General features: G+C 41.1%; 1 protein-coding gene across 1 annotated transcript in view; it reads left to right on the top strand.

Annotated features, from left to right (window-relative positions):
- Positions 1-1,048: 1,048 nt before the first annotated feature.
- Positions 1,049-20,157, top strand: part of gsap (gamma-secretase activating protein) — a 33,460-nt gene continuing 14,351 nt past the window's right edge. The window contains exons 1-25 of the mRNA XM_075471464.1: positions 1,049-1,407; positions 2,029-2,099; positions 3,006-3,062; positions 3,152-3,221; positions 3,496-3,543; positions 3,625-3,713; positions 4,950-5,019; positions 5,151-5,200; positions 5,502-5,612; positions 5,712-5,768; positions 5,867-5,913; positions 6,068-6,153; positions 7,866-7,943; positions 8,065-8,151; positions 8,249-8,341; positions 8,532-8,700; positions 9,081-9,171; positions 11,116-11,185; positions 11,854-11,933; positions 12,114-12,194; positions 13,094-13,216; positions 13,359-13,414; positions 14,681-14,712; positions 16,965-17,026; positions 18,631-18,726. Coding sequence (XP_075327579.1) covers positions 1,320-1,407; positions 2,029-2,099; positions 3,006-3,062; positions 3,152-3,221; positions 3,496-3,543; positions 3,625-3,713; positions 4,950-5,019; positions 5,151-5,200; positions 5,502-5,612; positions 5,712-5,768; positions 5,867-5,913; positions 6,068-6,153; positions 7,866-7,943; positions 8,065-8,151; positions 8,249-8,341; positions 8,532-8,700; positions 9,081-9,171; positions 11,116-11,185; positions 11,854-11,933; positions 12,114-12,194; positions 13,094-13,216; positions 13,359-13,414; positions 14,681-14,712; positions 16,965-17,026; positions 18,631-18,726 — 1,962 coding nt within the window. The 5' untranslated portion in view covers positions 1,049-1,319. The remainder of the gene's footprint in view (positions 1,408-2,028; positions 2,100-3,005; positions 3,063-3,151; positions 3,222-3,495; positions 3,544-3,624; positions 3,714-4,949; positions 5,020-5,150; positions 5,201-5,501; positions 5,613-5,711; positions 5,769-5,866; positions 5,914-6,067; positions 6,154-7,865; positions 7,944-8,064; positions 8,152-8,248; positions 8,342-8,531; positions 8,701-9,080; positions 9,172-11,115; positions 11,186-11,853; positions 11,934-12,113; positions 12,195-13,093; positions 13,217-13,358; positions 13,415-14,680; positions 14,713-16,964; positions 17,027-18,630; positions 18,727-20,157) is intronic.

Raw genomic sequence — 20,157 nt, 5'->3', positions numbered from 1 at the left:
CTGCATGAGTCATCTTAGTCAAGTTCATACATAATTAAAAATCCAAGAATTTCATCACAATTTCTCTTAATTTTGAATGAAAATCTATACATAATGTATTTTATAACACATGCTTTTTCATGTGTAATTTTGAAGCACACAGGAAAAACCCCATTGAAAAAGTCACATACCAAAATGCACAACAACATAGTGCATGTTCAGTTATTAGGCTGACTGTTCCGAGCTTTGTGTAGTTTCTCAGCATATATCCCACCTCAAAACACTTCCAGTCAGGCACCAGCAAAGTGGAGAAAAAGTCAGGTTTGCTCGTTAAATGAACTAAAAGTTTTCAAGCTGAACCTGCCTCCAGTTTTTGGGAAGTTGCTTCCTTCAAGCGGTGTTACAGGAAGAAGTCCACATAATCTTTCACAGGTAAACACCCAATTATACACATCCAAGAATGGTAAACCCCTCAAACTGGACCTAATCTGACCTCAAATTTGTTGAGAACTCCTCAAACATAAGTTTCTTAGTAATGGAAGATCACGAGAACGTCATAGGAGGCTATGGTTGCTGTAAATGTTGATGAACTATAAGCCAATAAACAGAGAGATAAAGGATTGAGAAGTAAGGTGGCTTCATTGGTCATTGGATATTTTGGAAAGGCTTAAAACATCATTAAATAGTCATTTTGCGTTATCACATGGTCACACTATCTCTATAAGATAAGAATAAGCAAACCAATTTAGAAAAAAAGGTCATTATGGATGCATAATCACAGTCTATATTAATAGCTGTGTGATAGTTGTGCCCTTACAACGCCCTTGAAAAATAACTCACTTTTCTTTTGACACCTACTCCCCTCATCCTTATTCATCTATGAAGATACATTTTTCTCTATATATGTTTTACCCTAAAAGTGCTAGTTGTGTGTGGAAAAGAGGGTCATTACAACTACGACACTCCGTTGTGAAGGGCTTGGCGGAGCGGCGGAGAGGGGCCCGGGACAGTGTGAGATTCCAACCCGCGACGGACGCTTTCCACGGCCAATAGCAGCGACTCATCCGCAGGAAGGAGGGCCTAACACTGGAACGGCGTGCCATTTCCGCGTGTCAATAAAAATAATAATTTCGACAAGTCAAGAGGAAGTAGCACATAGTTAAAGCTGCTATGTTCTGCTTTTACAGAGTCTGCTCTCAGTTTTGCATGTGCTCAAAGTTAGCGTCAGTCACATGATGCCGAGCCTGAACGCATACCAGATGGAAGGTGCGGCGTTTTCTTAAGACACTACTTTCCGAGGAGGGATTTTGCGCCGAAAACAAAGGGAATAGTGAAAAATAATGCTGAAGTTGACGCAAAAGTTTGACCTGCACAGAGATGTGGTGTTTGACATCCTCAGGAAAGAAGCGTCGGTCTGCAGGGTGAAAGGTGAGGCGCTCAGGGTTTCACCGACTCACACAACATCCAAACTAAAAGAACGAGGTTCGAGTAAAGTTGCTTTCGACATGTTTAACGCAGTTGGGTCACCACTGCACACTCAATACTGAAACGCGGGGTTTGACTAGCAGTGTACGACACGTTCAGTTTGAGTTCCGAATTGCCGTGATTTGCACTGTTCTGAATCTTAAACAGCAGATGGCGCTATTTCCCCACTTAGCTATTCCTTTAATACCTGCAGGTGAAAGAAAAACAGCTGTCCATGCTCTATAACGGGTTAGAAATGGGAAAAAAGCGTTGAAAACACGTTGGAATTGTAAGCTATTGAACATGCAATTTTACTGAGAAAAAAATCTATTGATGACACCCGAGAACTTCACATATATAATGAAATGTTGACATTTCACATAATGCTGAGCACTCAGCAACACACAGTGGTGCGGCCAGTGGTTGCTTTTCAGGCATTGGATCCATCATTATTATTCACCTACATTACTGGGCTCTCATTAGCACGTAATAACTTAAAAATAATGTGGAAACAGACAATATAGAGATTAAGGCTCTGCTTTTTGGAGGTAAAAGGTGTTGCTAACACTGCTGCTGTGCCTGCAGAATACTCTGAAGCAGTGGACACTTGCATCCTGAACATTGAGTGTGATGGAAGCATCCTTTATTCCTGGAAGGTAAGTGCAAAGATAGATACTGCGTATTTAGTGGTAGAGTTGATATGATTATACTTCTCTGCATTACTCCAGTTGTGTTGTGAGACAACCTGGATCAGCTTTGATAGATCAAATGGTGATCTTGTTATTTTTGTGGTACTTCAGACAAATGGATGCTTAATCCAGGGAACATATTACTTAACACACACAATTATCAGCATGTTTTCCATTTATTTTTTGTTCTATTATGGACCCTTGAACTTAGTATTCATTCAGATCTCTCAAGTGGCTCTTACATTAGATAAAACACGAAAGAACTTGATAAAACATTACGTACTAATTTCCTAAAGGTGCTGTAGTGGGTGAAATATTAAAATCCCAGAGGCTGTTTTCTAATTTCTCTGCAATTCATTTTTAATAGGCGCCATGAAAAGTAAGATCCAACTTTCTTTTGATGTAGCCACGAATCGGCTTGACACATATTTTTGGAAACCTCGTAAGAATTGAAAACTAAAATTTTGTGTGCTCAGTCGCGCTCCTCTGCGCAGCATGAATCTTTAATGACGGGCCCTCTGAAGGCTGCGAGGCTGCAGGAGGTTAAAGGGAGTATGCAGCCAGCAAAGACTGAAACTGATCTCCTTTTTTTCTTTTAGTGCCAGGTTCATAGTTTTCTGCATGCCTATGCCTCGGTTGTCAGAGCGGGCCTTTTATTTTTTTAATCTTCTCAACCCAAAAAAAAATGGGGTGAAATGCGGGTTTTAAGCGAGGCGGGCCTGGTTTGGATAATCAGGTAATAAAGACGTTAAGCGTGACTGATGTGGGAAAGTAGGGTTACTCACTCTGGACAGATTAGGATTAACCGTCTCAGTAGTTTGATTGATTTAATGACACACAGCCTAACTGGACACTTCTGCTCTGTTCTCATAGGGAGTAACAGGCACCACCAGGATTGGGAAATTTGACTCCAATACCAAACAGAACAAGGTACTGTGTATCTGTCACTCCTCCTTCCATTTGTGCGTGGTTGCATCCCCACCACATTAATTCCCAGGTGTTTCCCCCCCCCCCAACAGCTCCTGTACACCTTTGACAAGCAGGTGTGTGTCAGCAGCTGCTCCCTGAACAAGGAGGAGACGTTGTTAGGTGAGTCCTGTAGATAACGATTTATCCACAGCAGATGCTGTTAACAATACTTGGTCCTCAAATCACATTTAAATGTGTGATTCTGGGGAACGATTCAACTGTATGACTCTATTATTTTCCAATAGATTAACCTTTGAGTACAAAACCAGGGTGGCAGTTTTAAAATTGACTGTAAAAGTGCCAAGCAAGTACCAGTTAAAGAAGACGTATTTTCTTAAAAACATACATGTATGCAGGCCCATGACTCTCCATCTTTGCTTTTATTCTCCCTCAGCTGTCAGCTTGGCCCAAAATACCAGAGGAGAAGAGCGTCTCAAGCCAAGTAAGACCCAGCATCTTTTTACAGAAGCATTTTCAATGTAACAGTTTTTGATCTTGACTAAAACCTGGTCTACCTTTTTAGTATCAAAGTGTCTGACTCTGCTGATTGAAATCCACCCGATAAACAACACCAAAGTCCTCAAGGCAGTGGACTGCAGAGTCAAAGTGCAGGTAGAGCGTGTGTGTGTTTGTGTGTGTGTGTGTGTGTTGTCTTTGCCACTTTCATTCAGCTTTTACTGCAGTCACAAGCTGACATTGCAATAACTCTGTATCCCAGCTCAGAGTGTACCCCGTGTAATTTATGGGCTCACAGAAAGTCCACTGGCCTCCAGTCGCCAATCTTTCTTTGTGTTTCAGTCACATCATGTTTTTTAATCTCACTTTCTCAGTTTTTATCAGCAGATGGATATCAATGTTGATAAGCATCTCATTAAAACATGACATCTAGCAGACTTTTGTGGGGGTTCCTGAACCACAGTTTTAATAGTTGCAATATCATGAAGTTTCGACATCCTGACAAAAAACACTTGCCTGCTTGTAGCAAAACTGACTCGATGTTATCAAGACAGCTGATCTAACAAAGAGCAGAACATTTCCACTATGACAGTCTGTTAATATTCGGAACCAAACACATTTGTATCAGATTTTCTTTTGTTTTTCATTCATTGTATTAATTGTAGCTCATTATGAACAAACAGCATTTTCTAGTTCAACAACAACAACGTGTACCAAATATTTGGACTGCACACACAAAACCAGCGATATTACCAGAATTTTAGCACCAGCATTTTTGACTGTTACAAACCTTCTAAGTGACAGAAAGCACCTCAGTTTTGCACATGAGATTGCCTGAACTTTCTCCACTAATGCAGTCAGTAAAAGATACCTTTTCCAGGGTTGCTGGATGTGAACCCCACCTATGGCAAAATTGCACTTGCTGACAAAGAAGGAATTTATCAACACTACTGTGCTAAAGTTCTCAGCTTAAGAAGTTGCTTCAAAGGAGCCAGACTCTCTTGTAACCTTTTAAAGTGGTCTCGAACAATATTTCTCCAGGCTTTCGGAAGCTCTTCCAAAGCTACGCATGCATTTGTTCCCCTTTGTTTTTTGTTGCATCCTTCCAAAAAAGTGAACAATAACACACTTTGACACACATAAAATAGTATTTTTCACCAGCAAGGTGATTCTCAAAGAGCTGTTGGATGAAAATGTGGCATATTTTAGCCAGGTGTGTCCTGAGAAAAACTGGATAAATGGCGGATAAAAGAAGTAATGGAGATGTCCACAGCAGAGAAATCTGACAGAGATTTCCTTAAGAGAAAGGGAATATTTATCAAAGACCTAACAAAGGATTTTTGCTTCTGCTAAATGTTGGAAACATTTTACTTAAATTATCTCCTCTTCTAGTTTCTCCATCAAGAAACTGACAGGAAATCAGTGCTGGAGAGCCATCTGCTGTTGTTCACTGAAGACGGATGTAAGCCTCTATGTCCTTATGCTTTTCTGTTTGTCGAGGCTACTGTAGCTTATATTTATTAATTATCTGCAAAAAAACCCACTGAAGAGACAGATACAATGGATTGGAACTGTTCTTTCTTGGTGTTTCAGATGTGGATCTATATCATGTGTTGCTCAGCAAACAGGAGGGTTATAGAGTGGTAAGTTACAAAGTGCCCACTTTAGCCAGCTCTTTTTCTCAAATCAATTAAGTGTTTGTGGTTGGCTACATGAGAAAAGCTATAAATTGTATTTAGAATTCTCTGGCTGATAGGTCCCTGCAAATTAGTTCACCCGAGGTGCGCACACTCAATAATTAGGAAGCAAAACAGTTGTGTCTACACAACCTCGGTACAAAGAATGCGTCCACAGTGCACTGAGTGAGTTATCCTCCCGGGGAGTGTTGCATTCAGAGTGAAGCGCCTCTGAAGGGCTGAATATGAATGCGTTTGTGTGCACCAGGTGATGGCAAATCCTGAACGCTTGTCCAAAACAGCGGAGAGAATTGTAGAGGATTTCTGCTGGGTCCAGTGGGACGGACACACGCAAAGAATGTACTATCTCACACTCAAGGTGCTGCATACAAAACCCCCATTGTTAATCCATATTCATTTCTGTACGTTTGGCTGTAAATAGTAGATGTACTCAAAATGGGTCAAATGTCTTTTCCAGGAAAAGTTCCTGCTGCGATGTGTTCAGTTCTACCCAAACCAGAACTGTGAAACAGTGGTATGCCATCTTTGTGAACTGCCGGTGTTTGTGCTTTGGGTTATTCATGCTTTCTCTTTGGTATCACACCAAATCTTATGCTTCTTATTGTCCAACAGGTGGAGCTCGTTTTAGAGATGCCTGCTAACTCTTTCCGCACGGTCAAGTAAGGCAGCCTTTGATGACATATTTGCATTGACGCTGTCCCTAAATGAAAGTCCAGATGAATTCAATCCCACTTTCTCTTGTCAGTTTTATTTATACTTTCGTAACTTCCGAAGCTGAAAAGTTCTGCTTTTAATTGGTTTGTGTCTGTGAAGGTTTGTAGATCTGGGGTTTGACCACTATCATGTTGAGAAACCCGGCCAGGATCTCGTCCGGATGCAAGTGTTCACAAACAGAACAGGTAACACGTGCAGACACACATACCCTTTGGCACGTCTCTTCACATGTTTTCTTGCCCAACGGTTGTAAATAGACTGTAATTTAAACTGTGACTAATTCTTTACATTTCTGTGTTGTGCATTTGTCGGTGAAAACAAGAAAGTAAGTCCGTGCCGCGGCCCATGTCATATTCTGACAGCCAAATAAAAGAATAATGCAACAATACGTAAACAATCACACACAGAATGAGTCGACCATAAATTTGACGATAGATTAGAAAGTCATTTTTACCCAAACCCAATTATTCATTGATCAAAAAGGAAGTATTTCAGTTCAAAATGCCATTGGGACCAATAAACTCAAGAGCTTTGATTCCCAAAGAAATGTAGATAAGTTCCGTATTAAATAAGACAAATATCATACTTGATTATTTAATCACTGATATGGATGATCCAATATGACATATCAGCAGCTAAACCATGTCAAGCTCGAGAATTTGCTTTGCTTTTTAGTTTTTTTGTGTGTATTTGAAATTAGAGCCAGATGCTTAAAATCAGCGGTACAACAATCAGCTGTGATTGGGCTCCTGTTTTTCTATTTAAATGAAATCTCCTCACATAACTCTATCAAGGTAGCTATTTACATTAATGCACCAGTTAATCGTTTGCACAGGTCCTGAACAGAGAGGCGTCCTGTATTTGCAGAGGGACAGCCTTCCCAGTGGGAGAATTTTAGATCCTACATGTATTTGTGGGAGTGTATCATGACATGAAATTTCCGATGACCCCGAAAAGAAGGTTGCTGATGCTAATCAGGCTGTAAACTGTTACAAAACTACCCCGAGAGTTTGAATTCCACCAGTCCACATTTGGAAACATTACGTACAATCACAGGGATTTGTTAGAAAGCCACCGTTACCTTCTGTCGCCTCCTGCTCTCCAGAAGAACATTGCTGCCCATCTGCCGTTTGTTAACCATCATGTGTACGAGCCAGACGGCTGCTGGTGAATAATCAGCGGTCAGATGATAAATGAGAAGCATTTTGTTTGGAGAATGGAAAACACTCTACTTCAGCACAGGAACCTTAATGCATCTGAAACAGCAGTTAGGCCTGTTTTGTCGTGGTCTCGACCACGGTGGCTTCTCATCCTTGAAAGAACAACTAACTCCACCGTTTACCAATGAATGCCAAAAGAAAACACAATTAAATCTGTCTACATACTGAAACTGAAAAGAATGAAGACTAAACCCTGAGCCCACAAGTTTTCCTCTAAAGAATGCTGACTGAAGAATGACGTTAATGATTTTGAATGGCCAGCAAAAGTCAGCTGAAACTATTGTGGATTTCACAGAAACGTTTTGTTGCTTTTATTGCTGCACAAGTGAGTTAACCACCACTGCACGGCCACTCACACAGCTCGTAATAATCAGCTTCTTCAGCTCAGATGATTGGATTTAAGCAGCACTGTATTGGGGGTGTGTAATTATTCATTAAAAAAAATAAATAAAAGATACATTTTTTGCTTGATGATTTCTTTGGATGTGCAGATCTGTCCATCTTTAATGAAATTACTTTTCGATTCAATTCTTTAATTGTTGGTTGAACTGTTGATTTGAGAATCTAAAACAGGTGTTTCAGTTGTGTATGCCAAAACTGATTTAATTATCGTACACAAAATGATTTACTATCCACTTTATGATCCCGAGATGCTACGTCCTGTGCTTTTCTTTTAGGAAGCATGTGTGTGTGCTACAGCCAGCCGCTGAAAGACAGACAGGAACTGATATACACCGTGGTTTTAGTTCAAAAAGGTGCGTGCGTGCATTTTCACCTCATTTCTGTCCTCACCTCTCTCCGTCTATCGCTGCCTCTTTTGCTGTTTTCGTCTTAAGCACAAGCAGTGACAAATCTGGTTCGTCTCGCTTCCTGCAGACTGCAGCAAGAAGTTCAGGGTATCTCTGGGGAGCGACGGGTCCCCGCAGAAATCCTCCCAACTCCACCCGCTCTTCATCCCCGTAGGTAATTTCACACACAGAAATGTAAGGCAGTCATAGGTCAGTCCTAGTGTCATAAGTGTCTGTGGTGTCACTGAGGTGCTTGTTACTTTTATCTGTAGGCTACTACGTCCTGGTATATCTGCAGGGTTATTTCCTCCACTGTATCAACAGCAGGCAGCAGGAGATGCTCTGCCACTCCCTCTTCCTCCCTGGTAACGCACACTTGTCAACTGAGTGATGGCTGCTAAACAGTTTGTCTTCTTTTCCACAGTGCGCGCTTGTTTTCTTGATATAATTTACACGTGTAAAGTGATATATTATGTGAAAAAGATCAGGCGTCCCTCATAATAACCCAGTTTAAGTATGTTTCTGTGCCTTTTTCTCTGCCCCGTCAACATTAAGGTCCCGATGCAAACCTGGGCCTGCAGTTTCAAGCCGCTGACATAACAGTGCTGCACGCAGAGGAACAGTCCAGCAGCTGTTTGTTGGATCTGGGCAGTGGGAGGATTCACATTGCTGAACTTAGCCCTGCTTACCTGCTGCAGATACTGCGTTCAGACACACGTTCTGGGTGAGGAAGAACTGTGAAGGTTGTTATTTAGCTGTCAAATATATTGAGATAAATATAGGAGGAACTTTAGAACACTGGAGAATATATATTTTTTTGCGCATACACCTACAGAGACTTGCTGAAATAAATCCAGCTGCAACTTGAATCTTTTCCAGCAAACACCTTGGATTGAGCAATGTAGCTCGATAAAGATGCAGCAGTGGCTTTTTCACAGGTTATCTCACGGACAGTTTTCCCTTTCTGTTCACTTATTCATTTTAAAACCAAAGTACACTTTGTAAACAGCGCATACTTCAAAAAACATTGACAATCTGCCTCTTTGTGTTTGTGAATGCACCTGTTTTAAAGAGAGAATTTGGTGTTTTTCTCCTCTGTCCAAGGTGTCCCAGCAGTAAGACTGACCCTCAGCGCCTGGCTGCCCTCCACTGCCTGCTGGTTTACATGGGAAATGACCCAAACCTGGAGCTGAAGGTGCAGATGCAGACAGAATAATGGAGTGTATTGGCAAAGATATTGACCTTTAAAGCAAAGTCTGTATCCACAGAACATGCATCTAGCAATGGACTTTCATTCAAAACAAAAATCAAGAGAAACAAATGAATTGATTGTTGCTGGGTGTAAAAAAAAAAAAAAAAAAAAAAAAAAAAATCAATATATTTTCCTTGTGGTAGAGATAACACAGGGAGGATGGCAGGATAAAGAAGCAAAAATAACCCCCAAAAAACAGGGAAACCTGTCAGAAATGACAGCACATATATCCCAATGTGCGGACTTAAGTCACTGTCAGGCACTTTCCCTGAAGGAAAACTGTCGCAGTGCTAAGAATGAATAATGGATACAGGTAGAATCTGCACTCCCTTTGCACTTCTGTTTGAATGCAGTAGGTGTCAACCTTGAGTTAGAAGTGAGCACCTGGAGGATAAAGCAGAAAAAGACCGAAAATATATGCTGCTGTTATAAAACAGCAGACAAGATAAGGGACCAGAAATCAGAACAGAGTCCAAGACAGAAATGGGAGGTTGGATATTTAGTTTGGGCGCAGTGCTGGCTATGACTCAGACTCTATTAGTGTTACATCTAAAATAAGATGTTCCAGCTGCTCTGATGAATTGTAATAAATTATTTCTTTAAAGGTTAAATGAGTCACCAGCTTCATTAGTGCAGTCAGATGGAACTGGGAAGCAGGAAACTCCACAGAGCTTTTCTTTTTGTCTTCATAGTCCTGGTTAGTGGGACCAGCAGCATCAAAGGAGCAGCTTCAATAAGAGTGATTGCTTGTTAACATTTTTTCTTTGTCCACTCGTGTTTGTAACTTAAAGAAATGCAACTCAAATTAAGCTCCCCACTCCTTCTTTTTCTTGCTTTACATGTTATGGTTAATGTTTCTGGAGTCAAATCGACTTGTGGAAAAAACACACTTGTTCCTTGTACCTAAGCCTCCCTCCCTCCCTCCCTCCCTCCCTCCCTCCCTCCCTCCCTCCTAAGCCTCCCTCCCTTCCTCTCTGTCCTATGTTCCTGTGATTCCAAGACTTATATTGATCATATTGGGAATAAATGGATCTACATGCCCTTGCTACAAATGTGGTTTAAGCTATGTTGCTGGAGTCTTCTTTCAGTCCAGAGACTCTGGTCCATTTCCAGTGTGGGGGCACTCATCCAGTGTTTGCTTAGTGTTTTTCAAGCTAAAGTTATTTTTATCATTAGTTGTTATTTGCACCAAAGCTTCTTAGTTAGGTTAAAGCTGCAAAATGAACCGATTAATTGTTCCATTGGCCATAAAATTATTTTGGATCATTTATTGGTAAAGGTCTTGAAACTACTTTGGTTAGGTTCAGGCAGCAAAACTGTTTGGCTAATGGTTAGGTTTAGGCCCCCACAACTACATAGTTATGGTTAGGGGAAAGAAATTGTGGTTTTGGCAGCACAAGGTCACAAGACCTGGTTTTATAAGATGGTTACCATGTTGCTTTTGTTGTTTAATCGTCATGATTTTAGTCATTTCTTGTTGCTGATGTTGGAGAGAAGGGGCCCAACAGTTTATCAGGGCGACACAGAAACAACTTTGTTGAAGTAGGAACTGCTTTTCTTCTATAAAAACGCCCCTGAAAAAGCTCTTGGAAGGGCTGTTGGAAATACACACAAAAGTGTGGGTCAGCCTAAATGTTGATGTGCTCTACAGTCTTCATGCCTAGCGTTGCTACGTTGCTGCCTGCGCTAGCCTCCTTTGGCACATGTAAACATGAGACGTGAATCAGTCTTCCCATCTAACATTTCACCAAATAGAAAGCTTTCCCTTTGATGTGTGGAGGATAAGTTTTTTTTTGTTTGATTGTGCACAAAAAGAAATGTAATCTTTGTGCTCTTGCCGCTCCCTGTAAAACCTGCCTCTTGTGTGTTTTTGTATTATACCCGCAGGTTATTGAATGGCTGTGTGACAACGTGAACCCGCTCGAATCCTTTGATCAGATCCAGGAGTTCATTTTAGGTCAGTGACAGCTAAAGTTTCCTGAGTATCACTTGTTCTTCCCTTTAGATTCCAGCCGCTCCCTTGCCTTTTTATGTCTCCATCAGTCTGCGGTTATTTGACTTGCTTACATCTTGTCTACACAAAGCTGACGTCTTTGACCGACTCTGTTTGACTCTTGAATTTCTTCTCGCAGTCTTGTGCCAGGCTTCCATCGCAGATTGAAAGACTGACCTTTTTGTAAGACCTCAGAGTCTTAAATAAGACAAATACGGTTAAATCCTTGCCCACAGATGATATATGTGTATGTCCCGTTGTGTCTCTCTGGGATTCTGTGAAACCAGGGAGTTTGGGAGTTTGGGATATTGATTCACCTGAAGAAAACCGCAGCCAGAGAATAGATGATTACAGTAAATAACTGAGCACCTGGCTGAAAACATTTGCTTTTTATTGATGTTGAAATAAATAGTACTCATGTTAACGCAGGTGTTTCCTGTGCAGTGGAGGACACATTTTCAAAATATAAATGGATATGTCAGTAGATTGTGCTCATTAGAATATAATCTTGTCAGCAGTGGGATGTTGGCTCGAGTGCCTAATTTGTCTTTGGGGTTTTGTATTTAAAAGCTTGTAAATAAAAAATCTGCCCATGCTTTTTCTGCCTGTTCGTCTGTCTCTCGCCCACACAGCCTCCTTGTACAGAATAGGCTATCAGAAGTCTCTCAGCCTGGATAAAGTCCTGCCATACTCATCTGTATCTGAAAAGATGGTACCCCAAACACACACACATGCATGCATTTGCACGTGCATAAAGATGTTGAAAGAAAGACTGGCTTCTCTCTCTCTCTGTGTGTATTGATGTGAATGCAGAGTAGGACACATTTCCAATGCAGTTTTGTTCTTTTGGCCTAAAGACTTGCACACCGAAACACACGCTTTTTGTTTTTAGGTTGTCCCGGCGTGTTTGTTGGAGGTCCCTGGAGTGTTTTGTACCACTGAGCTGCATATTCAGCCTGTCTTCAAAGGGAAGGTAAGGACACAGTTTTGTAAAACTTTAAACTCATCTATTGCACTTTGAATAGTTAATTAACAGCATGTGTGACTCGTCTCTCAGTGGAGAGATTTTTAGTGTGTTTTAGTGATGCATCAGCGAATGACTGCAGCCGGCTTTATTCAGATGATTTATTCAGAAAGCACAAGAAAATAGCAAGCAACATTTCAGAAAGCACAGCATTTTTTAAAATAAAGTGTTACAATTTCCTGAAATGTGCATATCTTATTTTCTCTGAAATGTTGAGTTTCTCGACATGCTTGAATTTACTCCATTTCCTCCTCTGCACACAATTAGTTCCTCTCCTTGACTCTTTGCATCTTAATTCAATAAATGCAAAGAGAAAGTAGGCGAGGTGACAGGCACTGCATCATTAAAGCACTGTTTTGTTGCAGTACTCACTTGTTTTTTTTTTTATCATCTCTGTCAGATGAGTGTTTTAATTTATGTATTTATTTCTAATTCAGTTTGCAAAGTGGGATTAATGTGTTAGACTCCCTTTAAGACACTGAGGATTCCATAAAAACTTCTACAAAGGATGCTCAGGTGTATCCTCGCTCATAGCTCCCCCTGCAAGCCGTCTCTCTGCTTGATCCTCTCTCCTCCGGGTGCATTTGAGGAATTGAGACATCCTTGAAAATATTCGCCTGTGAATGATTTCTGGGTCACCAGTAGGAGAACAGAGGTGGAGGATGAAATTAGACGAATGGGATGAGCCCCGTGCTTTCTCTTTTCTGTTGTAATTCTTCTTCTGAAACTTTTGTCCAGTGCTGCAGTTTGTTTCTGCTCGTGTGCAGTTCAGGTGCAGTTATCCACAGTTGTTTTGTCCTTGCTTTGTCCCTGTGGTGGTGTTTGTTTCTTTGCACATCGCCATGCAGGCCAGGAGTCTCCAGGGTTTCTGGTCAGACCTGCAGTGGAACACAGAGAGGACAAAATATCTGGATACTGTTCCCAATCCCAGATACAGAACCTCACAAATTCAAGCCGACTGGGATAAACTGGTGAGTGTTTGTGTTTCAAACCTTTCATATTTTATGAATTAACATCAGTCACCTTCAAATCATGTTCCACATTAGAGGTTCTTGTTATAGTGGATGAGAAGATGTCTTTTTATCCATGTCAATGACATTGTTGTTGTTACAGAGGTCCGAGAGGAGACCCTCCAGCCACATGAATCACATGGAGGAGAACACAAAGAAGTAGGTCTGCTTCCCACCGGAGCTTTGTTCACAATCTAGAAACAGGAGGGATGAAATGCAAGAGTGCTCCTCTGCACTGTCTGTAAGAGTTGCATACTTCTCTGTAATGAGGTGCGAGTAGATCGGAAGTGCAAACCTCAAAAGACCTGCAACACACAGTTTTATCTTGATAAAAGTCAAATGGTTGGTACTTTTTAGCACTGTGCCTTGGTTCTGAAAGCATAAACCGATCGGCCCATTTATTGGTTGTTAGAGTCAGGTTTGGGTTTGCAAAATCTCACCAATTTTAAACCAGCTGCTGTTGAGAAAATCGGAATCAAAGCAGCTTCCCTTAGACCAGCTTTTAGCAAAACATTCAGAAAATACTACAGGACAAACACAGGGGTGTTTATCTTCCCCTTTCAAGACTATTCTCTATCTAAGAGATGCGGTTCAGGAACGACACATTTTTACACGTCTCGGTTGGTTTGATGTGATTCGATGCAGTCTGATGCAGTTCCAGATGTTTCTTTAACATGAATATTCTCTTACACTGTAAATGACAATGAGCCATTTCTATAAATGAGATATCAATTAGCTCCCTTCGCATAGGTGTATTTGTAAAAAAAGAGCAGGAAATCAACACTAATTTCACTTGGATAATGTTGTGCGATCGGTAAACTGCAAGTGGAGCATGATTTATAATGCTGCAGTTTTGGTGTTCTTCAGTTTGTACACACAACATATAAACACAAGCAGCGTGTTGCTGATGCTGGTAAGAATGTAGCTGCTGAACCGAGGTGCTCATAGCGGAGGTTCAGATTTCATAAGCAAAATCAGTGTAAGCAAAGGTAGTTCTGCAGTACCTCCGCAGATGCTTTGCTCCCCTTGGAACTGACTTCATTCCGTCTTTTTTGATTTACACTTTCTTAACAAACACCTACAACAGTAAAGGAACAAAATATCTCATTCATTCATTAAGGTTTAAAAATAGTTCAGAGGCAGCAGCCTCGCACCGCTGATGTCACATTTGCTAAAAATGAAATAGAACTCTGTCCCGTTTGTGTCAGAGATCAAACCAACAGACTTTTGGCTTTTTAGCTTCACCTCGAGGCTAAACTGAAGAACCTGCTTACAAAGAAATTGCTTTCATATTTTACATATGTTTTGCTGCCGACTGCAGCATAGCATTGTACTGTCTGGACTTAAAGCATAAGAAATAAAAGTCTTATTATAAGGCTGGCTTCAAGGACTGTTTAACTTAAAGCTTCTCTTCTTATTTTCCAGAGTTCTTTCAATGGTGGACACCTGGTGTCTTGGTAAGGCTTCCAAAGCATGCCGAACACGCGCACACACTCACAAAGATCAGTCCATAGAGGCACACGGTCACGTTATTTGAGCTGTAAATGCTGTAAAAAATCCACCACTTTGGCTGATAATGTAACACCGAACTTTGCGGAGGCGTGTTAGGGTTTGTGTATCCTTTTGAGGTGAAATTCGTCATGCCCACCCGAGAGTCTGCTGAACAAAACCAGCCCATTAATTTATCTTGGAGGGAGAAATTGTGAAAGAGTGGATAGGGGAGGACAGTGAGGAGAGGGGAAAGTCGAGTGAAAAAAGACAGAAAGAGAGGAGAGTTGAAGAATGCTGCAATTACATAACAGCGAGGAGCTCGGTACTTCCCTCTCCCCTCGCTCATCCTCGCTTTCTTTTCAGTTTTCTCCTTCTCTCATGACTCCAGCACAGCTGTTTTATATCAGCCTTAACACGAGACCTTCGCTTATGTCAATTTATCCACACGTGTAATCTAACATCTCCACAATAAAACACAGACTTACAGAAACATCTCTCATACATTTGCCTGCACCATTATTCCAAATAGGCTACAACCTTGTCTCCAAAACAATAGGGCCACATGAATACAATAAATTAATTTATAAATCATTTAAAACCTACATTTAGTTTGAATAGCAATAGATCTAATACCAACAGATTTTTATTTTAATTTCATATCGGCAATATGATTCGCAAAAGTTGGGATGGGCAGCTCACGTTAGGACATTTGCATTATTAGAAAAGATAACAGCTTACTGGCAACAGGTCCGTTTCAGGACTGGGTATCAAAGCAGCATTCCAGAGGAGAATGTGTTTCTCAGCCTGAAGATTCAGAAAAGTTGGTGATTTATCTTTATGTGGCTCTGCAGAAGATGCTACACTGGCCTGCCTGCGGTACACGGTGAAGAACTGGAGCATCAAAAAACTAGATATTTAATGAATTTTTAACAAGCCGCTTCGCTTCGGCATAAAGTGTGCACATTTGTTAACGTTTTGCTTTTAAACTGAGCTAAAAATCATCAACAGCATGGCTTCATGACCGTTTGTCTTGTTCAGAGGCAAATTAAACAGGACTTTCATTGCTGATTTACTTCTTCATTCCTTTGTATTTGATGTCTGAAAATAGTCAGAAAATAGGAAAAGAAAAAGTATTAAAGGGGCTTCACAATTAATTGCCAACAGTGCAAAACTAAAAAGACTTAAATCAATCTTTAGTAAAAAAATGCAATGAAACTCACAAATATTTAGCATGTCTCCAAGATAACTTGCTTAAATAATGAGTCAATTATCAAAATGGTTCTTAATTCAACAGTGATGTTGGTATTTTGAGACCTCCTTCCTCCTCTCTAAGCTGCTGTCATCAAATCAGATCAGCTGTTTCCACCTCTTCCTGTCCTATGCATGTTCCCCTGTCACACCGGCCACTTGCACGTCCTCTCCCACCACGTCCATAAATCTTCTTTTTGCCTTTCCTCTTCACCTGTGTACTTGCAGCTTCATCGTCATCATCCTTCCTTGCAATAAATCCAGCTTCTCCCCTCTGCACATCCATCCAATATGAGCTATTCCTGACGTTCCTAATCATGTCCATCCCAGTCACAGCCAGCATAAAGCCACTCATTCCAAATCCACATAGCTGGTCTCAGGAAGAACCAAGCTACAAGTTAGTGTCGAAGACACTGAACAGACTTGCTGTATGTAAATATGCAAGTTGATTACTTGGAGCTGCTGACAGGCAGTACCGTCCACAAGCTAGCCATGCCATGAGAGAGCTATTTATATCTGTAGTGTGTTACACTGTAACATCAAAGGCCAGCTTCTTGTGTTCCTGATCAAAGAGAGTGTGTATTTGTGCATGCAAGCATGTACTTACTCACCCAGAATAACTAAGCTGAAGCGTGGTCCACTTTTATTGGACTGACATAAAAGTGGACCACTCACTTGCACAGCAGGATTGCTGCCTCACAACCCCCCGAGCTTTTTGGAGGTATCTTTAAAGTGAAAATTCACCAAAGGAATCTAACTGACCCCCCCCCCCCCCCCCTTTTTTTTTTCAAATTAAAGTTATAAACAGGTCAGAAGTTGTTGGTTTTCCCAGTTTTATCGATGGCCTCTTTAAAAGTGTTGCTGCAGAGATTCACCTGAGGCTACCTGTCATGTTCGATAGAGCACCGCTGCATCATCAAAGGTTTCTTCAAACACATCTTTTTTTATTTATTTTCACTCTCCTTTGTAGATAAGAAGCTGGTGCCACTGTTTCAGGAGGAAGACCATCAACAAAGGATGTTCATAGGCCTGGTGAGAGAACTGTCAGGGGCCACAAAATTGCAATTACAAGAGGATGGAGAGTGTGGGTGTTGGGGCCAGCTTCTTAAACTAAAAGCTAAACGAAGTGCTACTGCTGTCTGCAGGGATATTTTAGACCGCAGTTTGCCTCCAAATACACATATCTGTCTTAGTATCTGAATTAGGCAATGGAAAGGATCAAAAAGAATGTTCAGTTTTTGCCTCTTTTGTTCAATTCAGTTTGTTTATTTGCATATATTTTGTATTTGCTGTGCATTGAACTCTCAACCGCAGTACGTATAGAGTACATTCTATGAAATTGAAGTTCATCAATTTGTAGGCAACCCTATTTGAATGACAGTATGCTAAAAGCATGAAATAACTTTTAGTGTTTGAACAGAGAGGAGCAGGAGCAGCTGTAGATGAATGATCAGGATGGAGGTGGAAACTAATTAGCATATTCATTTCATATAAGCCATTTTAAAGCAAAGCAGGGAAGAGTTTTCAGGGTGTTTTCAGGGGTTTAATCAGTATTCAGAGAGGAAGTTTAAATTTGAACATGGACGATGGTGTTAAAGCGCCATTTACAACTCAAACTGTCATCAGTGGCTCTGATATAACTTGGCAAAAATGTTTCCAAAGACTCTTTCAGCCCATCAAAAAGACAAATTTTAACATCCTGTCCCACAAAATCAAAGGGCAGCAGCAAAAGTGAAATAGAAATAAGAAAAGGCGCAGCTTGGAATGCTCATGAGCAGCTTTTGGGATACAGCGTCTACGCTGACATCCTTTTTGTTAGTGTGAATTACCATGTTTTTGTGTTTTCTCTCCACTGTCACCAGCTGTGGGAGAAGTGAATGAGACAGGCTAAAGAGAATGTGGTTGTATTGTGAAGCAGCTCAGTGTAACAGGCTACGGGGTGTCCAACATTGTTGATTTACAACAGTTTCCCAGCTGCTGCTGGTGGATTTTTCCTTTAACTCGAGTTGATATACGGAACACTAAAAATCCCCTGTGAACTGCTGACAACCGATAATTTCCCTCCGTAGTCATCTGTTAAGGTGAAGTTCCTCTTCCGCTTCAGATGAGTTGACACTTTAAAAAAGGGGCATCTCGGGGTCCCTGTCCTGCATTTTTTTTTCCTTTTTTCAACTTCGCCGTTTGATGGACAATTTCATATCTTGTAGTTTCCCTGTGCTCAGCACAGTTTTTAAAGAGCAGATAGCTTCAGTTTAATGGAGTTCATTGGAGATGCTGGTAGTCCCTCAGCTATTCTTAGAATGACCCAGTCATCTGGTGTTTCTGTCTTTATTCCCTCCATCCACATGTCCTTTAACCCTTTCTTGCTTTCCTGGCACTCCTTTTCTTTTCCTCTGCTCCCCCTTCTTCTCTCTTTTCTTTTTCTGTCACTTTATTCTATCCCCTTCTCTATTCTCCCCTCATCAGCTTTGAGAGTTTGTAGCTCAGGGAAAATTTGATTTGAACTCCATTTGACCCTGCTGAGTGCTCTGCCAAACAAACTTAAAGCATGCAAAGACAAAGTTTCCCTCGAAGCCACACACACTCACACTGTACTTGCCCAGAAAATAATGAGTGTGTGTGTTTTGCATTCGCAGACCGTTGACAAGCTTCGAGAGCATCTCAACAGACATCTGCCTCGACTGGGGAAGAAGAAGATTGACTCGCTGGTTGTCAACTATGTAGCCAAACTGGTTGGTACACTGTGTGTTTGTGTGTGTTATTCCCAGATAGAGAGGTCTGTGTATCTTTTTTTAATCCCACTTTTTAGAAGAGGCTTCCCTCTTAAAGTTATATTTTTTTAATGCGTCCTCTTACTCTTTTCCCGGAAGGTTAAGTGATGCAGTGAAGATCACTCTTTGAGGAAAAGCAGCGAGCTTTCCACTATATTTAAACGGTTTGACACTTCACTTTTGAGAGGTTTGCTCGGAGCCCCTTTCAGTCCTTTTAAATCACATAAGTTATCTGGTTGTGGCTGGTATTTTCAGTTTGAAAGCAGCGATTATTTTACAGAAGAAGAAGGCTGACAGATATGTTGCTGCTGTGTATTTGCGCATCACAGACGGCTGTTGGTGAGTAGAGTAAAATCGAATAATAAAATTTCTCCAATTTTGCTGAAACTGTCACTTTTCCCTGACTGTTTTATCAGAGGCAGGGAATCTGACAGGTTCTTCTGGCTCCCTCTAATGCTCCTAATTGGATTTGTTAGAATCTGCTGTGCCTGAGTGACAACAGCCAATCAGAACGAGAAGGAGTCTCTAACGCGTGCTGATCGCTGCCAGTGCTACAGCTGGCACGGTTACTATCGTATGAATACATCGCCTTAGTTTAATCAAAGCCGTCACATGCAGACTGGCATTTATGAACGGTGCAGGAAATGGAATTTCTTCCCGCTCTTTCGGTGATACTAAAACACCCAAATGTGTCTGTAAATGTAGCTGCAACCTGAGTTTTATACATTCAGTTGAAAACTTGTGCAGCACAGTGATATACGTTCACCCAGAAGCTATGAGATCCCGCACATCAGGAAAAAAAGGGGAACACTGAGCTCGTGTTCCTCCGCGTGACTTGACTTCAGATCTATTTTATTAAACCCCCTGCATGGCGGTCTGCTCTGCAGGGGGGAGTGTTTAGGCAGAGTTGAAGCACAGCAGAGAGGGATGGTCACCAAGATGGGCTTTGATCTATGTGTCATATGTCTATATGTTTTCATCAAAGATGCTATCATCAATCATGAGTCAAAGAAGATTGCATCATTATAAAAAATACAAATATTAAACTGTTATCAGGACTTGATCAAAGGAAACTGAACTGGATTTTAATCAGAATGAATGCCTTATAGGAATATTTGGGCATTTTGAGAAGTAAGCTGAATGTATTCCCTCTCAGGCAGAGTTGATTATAAAGTCAGTGAACAGTCTTGACTTGGATGGATTTAATACAAGAGCTACATGTGTTTATTGTTTCGGAGGGATCTGCATAATTAGGTGGCGAGACGTTCCTGCTCCCTGTCATCGACACGGTTGGTTTTTAGTATTCCTGCAAGGTAAATCCCTCCACAGATTTGTAGCCCCTGAAAGTAGGCGTACAGCATATATCAACACAACGGTATTAAATCAGGCCAA

Source organism: Odontesthes bonariensis, chromosome 8 (assembly GCF_027942865.1).
Source record: "Odontesthes bonariensis isolate fOdoBon6 chromosome 8, fOdoBon6.hap1, whole genome shotgun sequence".
NCBI classification, from domain to species: domain Eukaryota; kingdom Metazoa; phylum Chordata; class Actinopteri; order Atheriniformes; family Atherinopsidae; genus Odontesthes; species Odontesthes bonariensis.
This window is presented reverse-complemented; position numbering and strand designations above follow the sequence as displayed.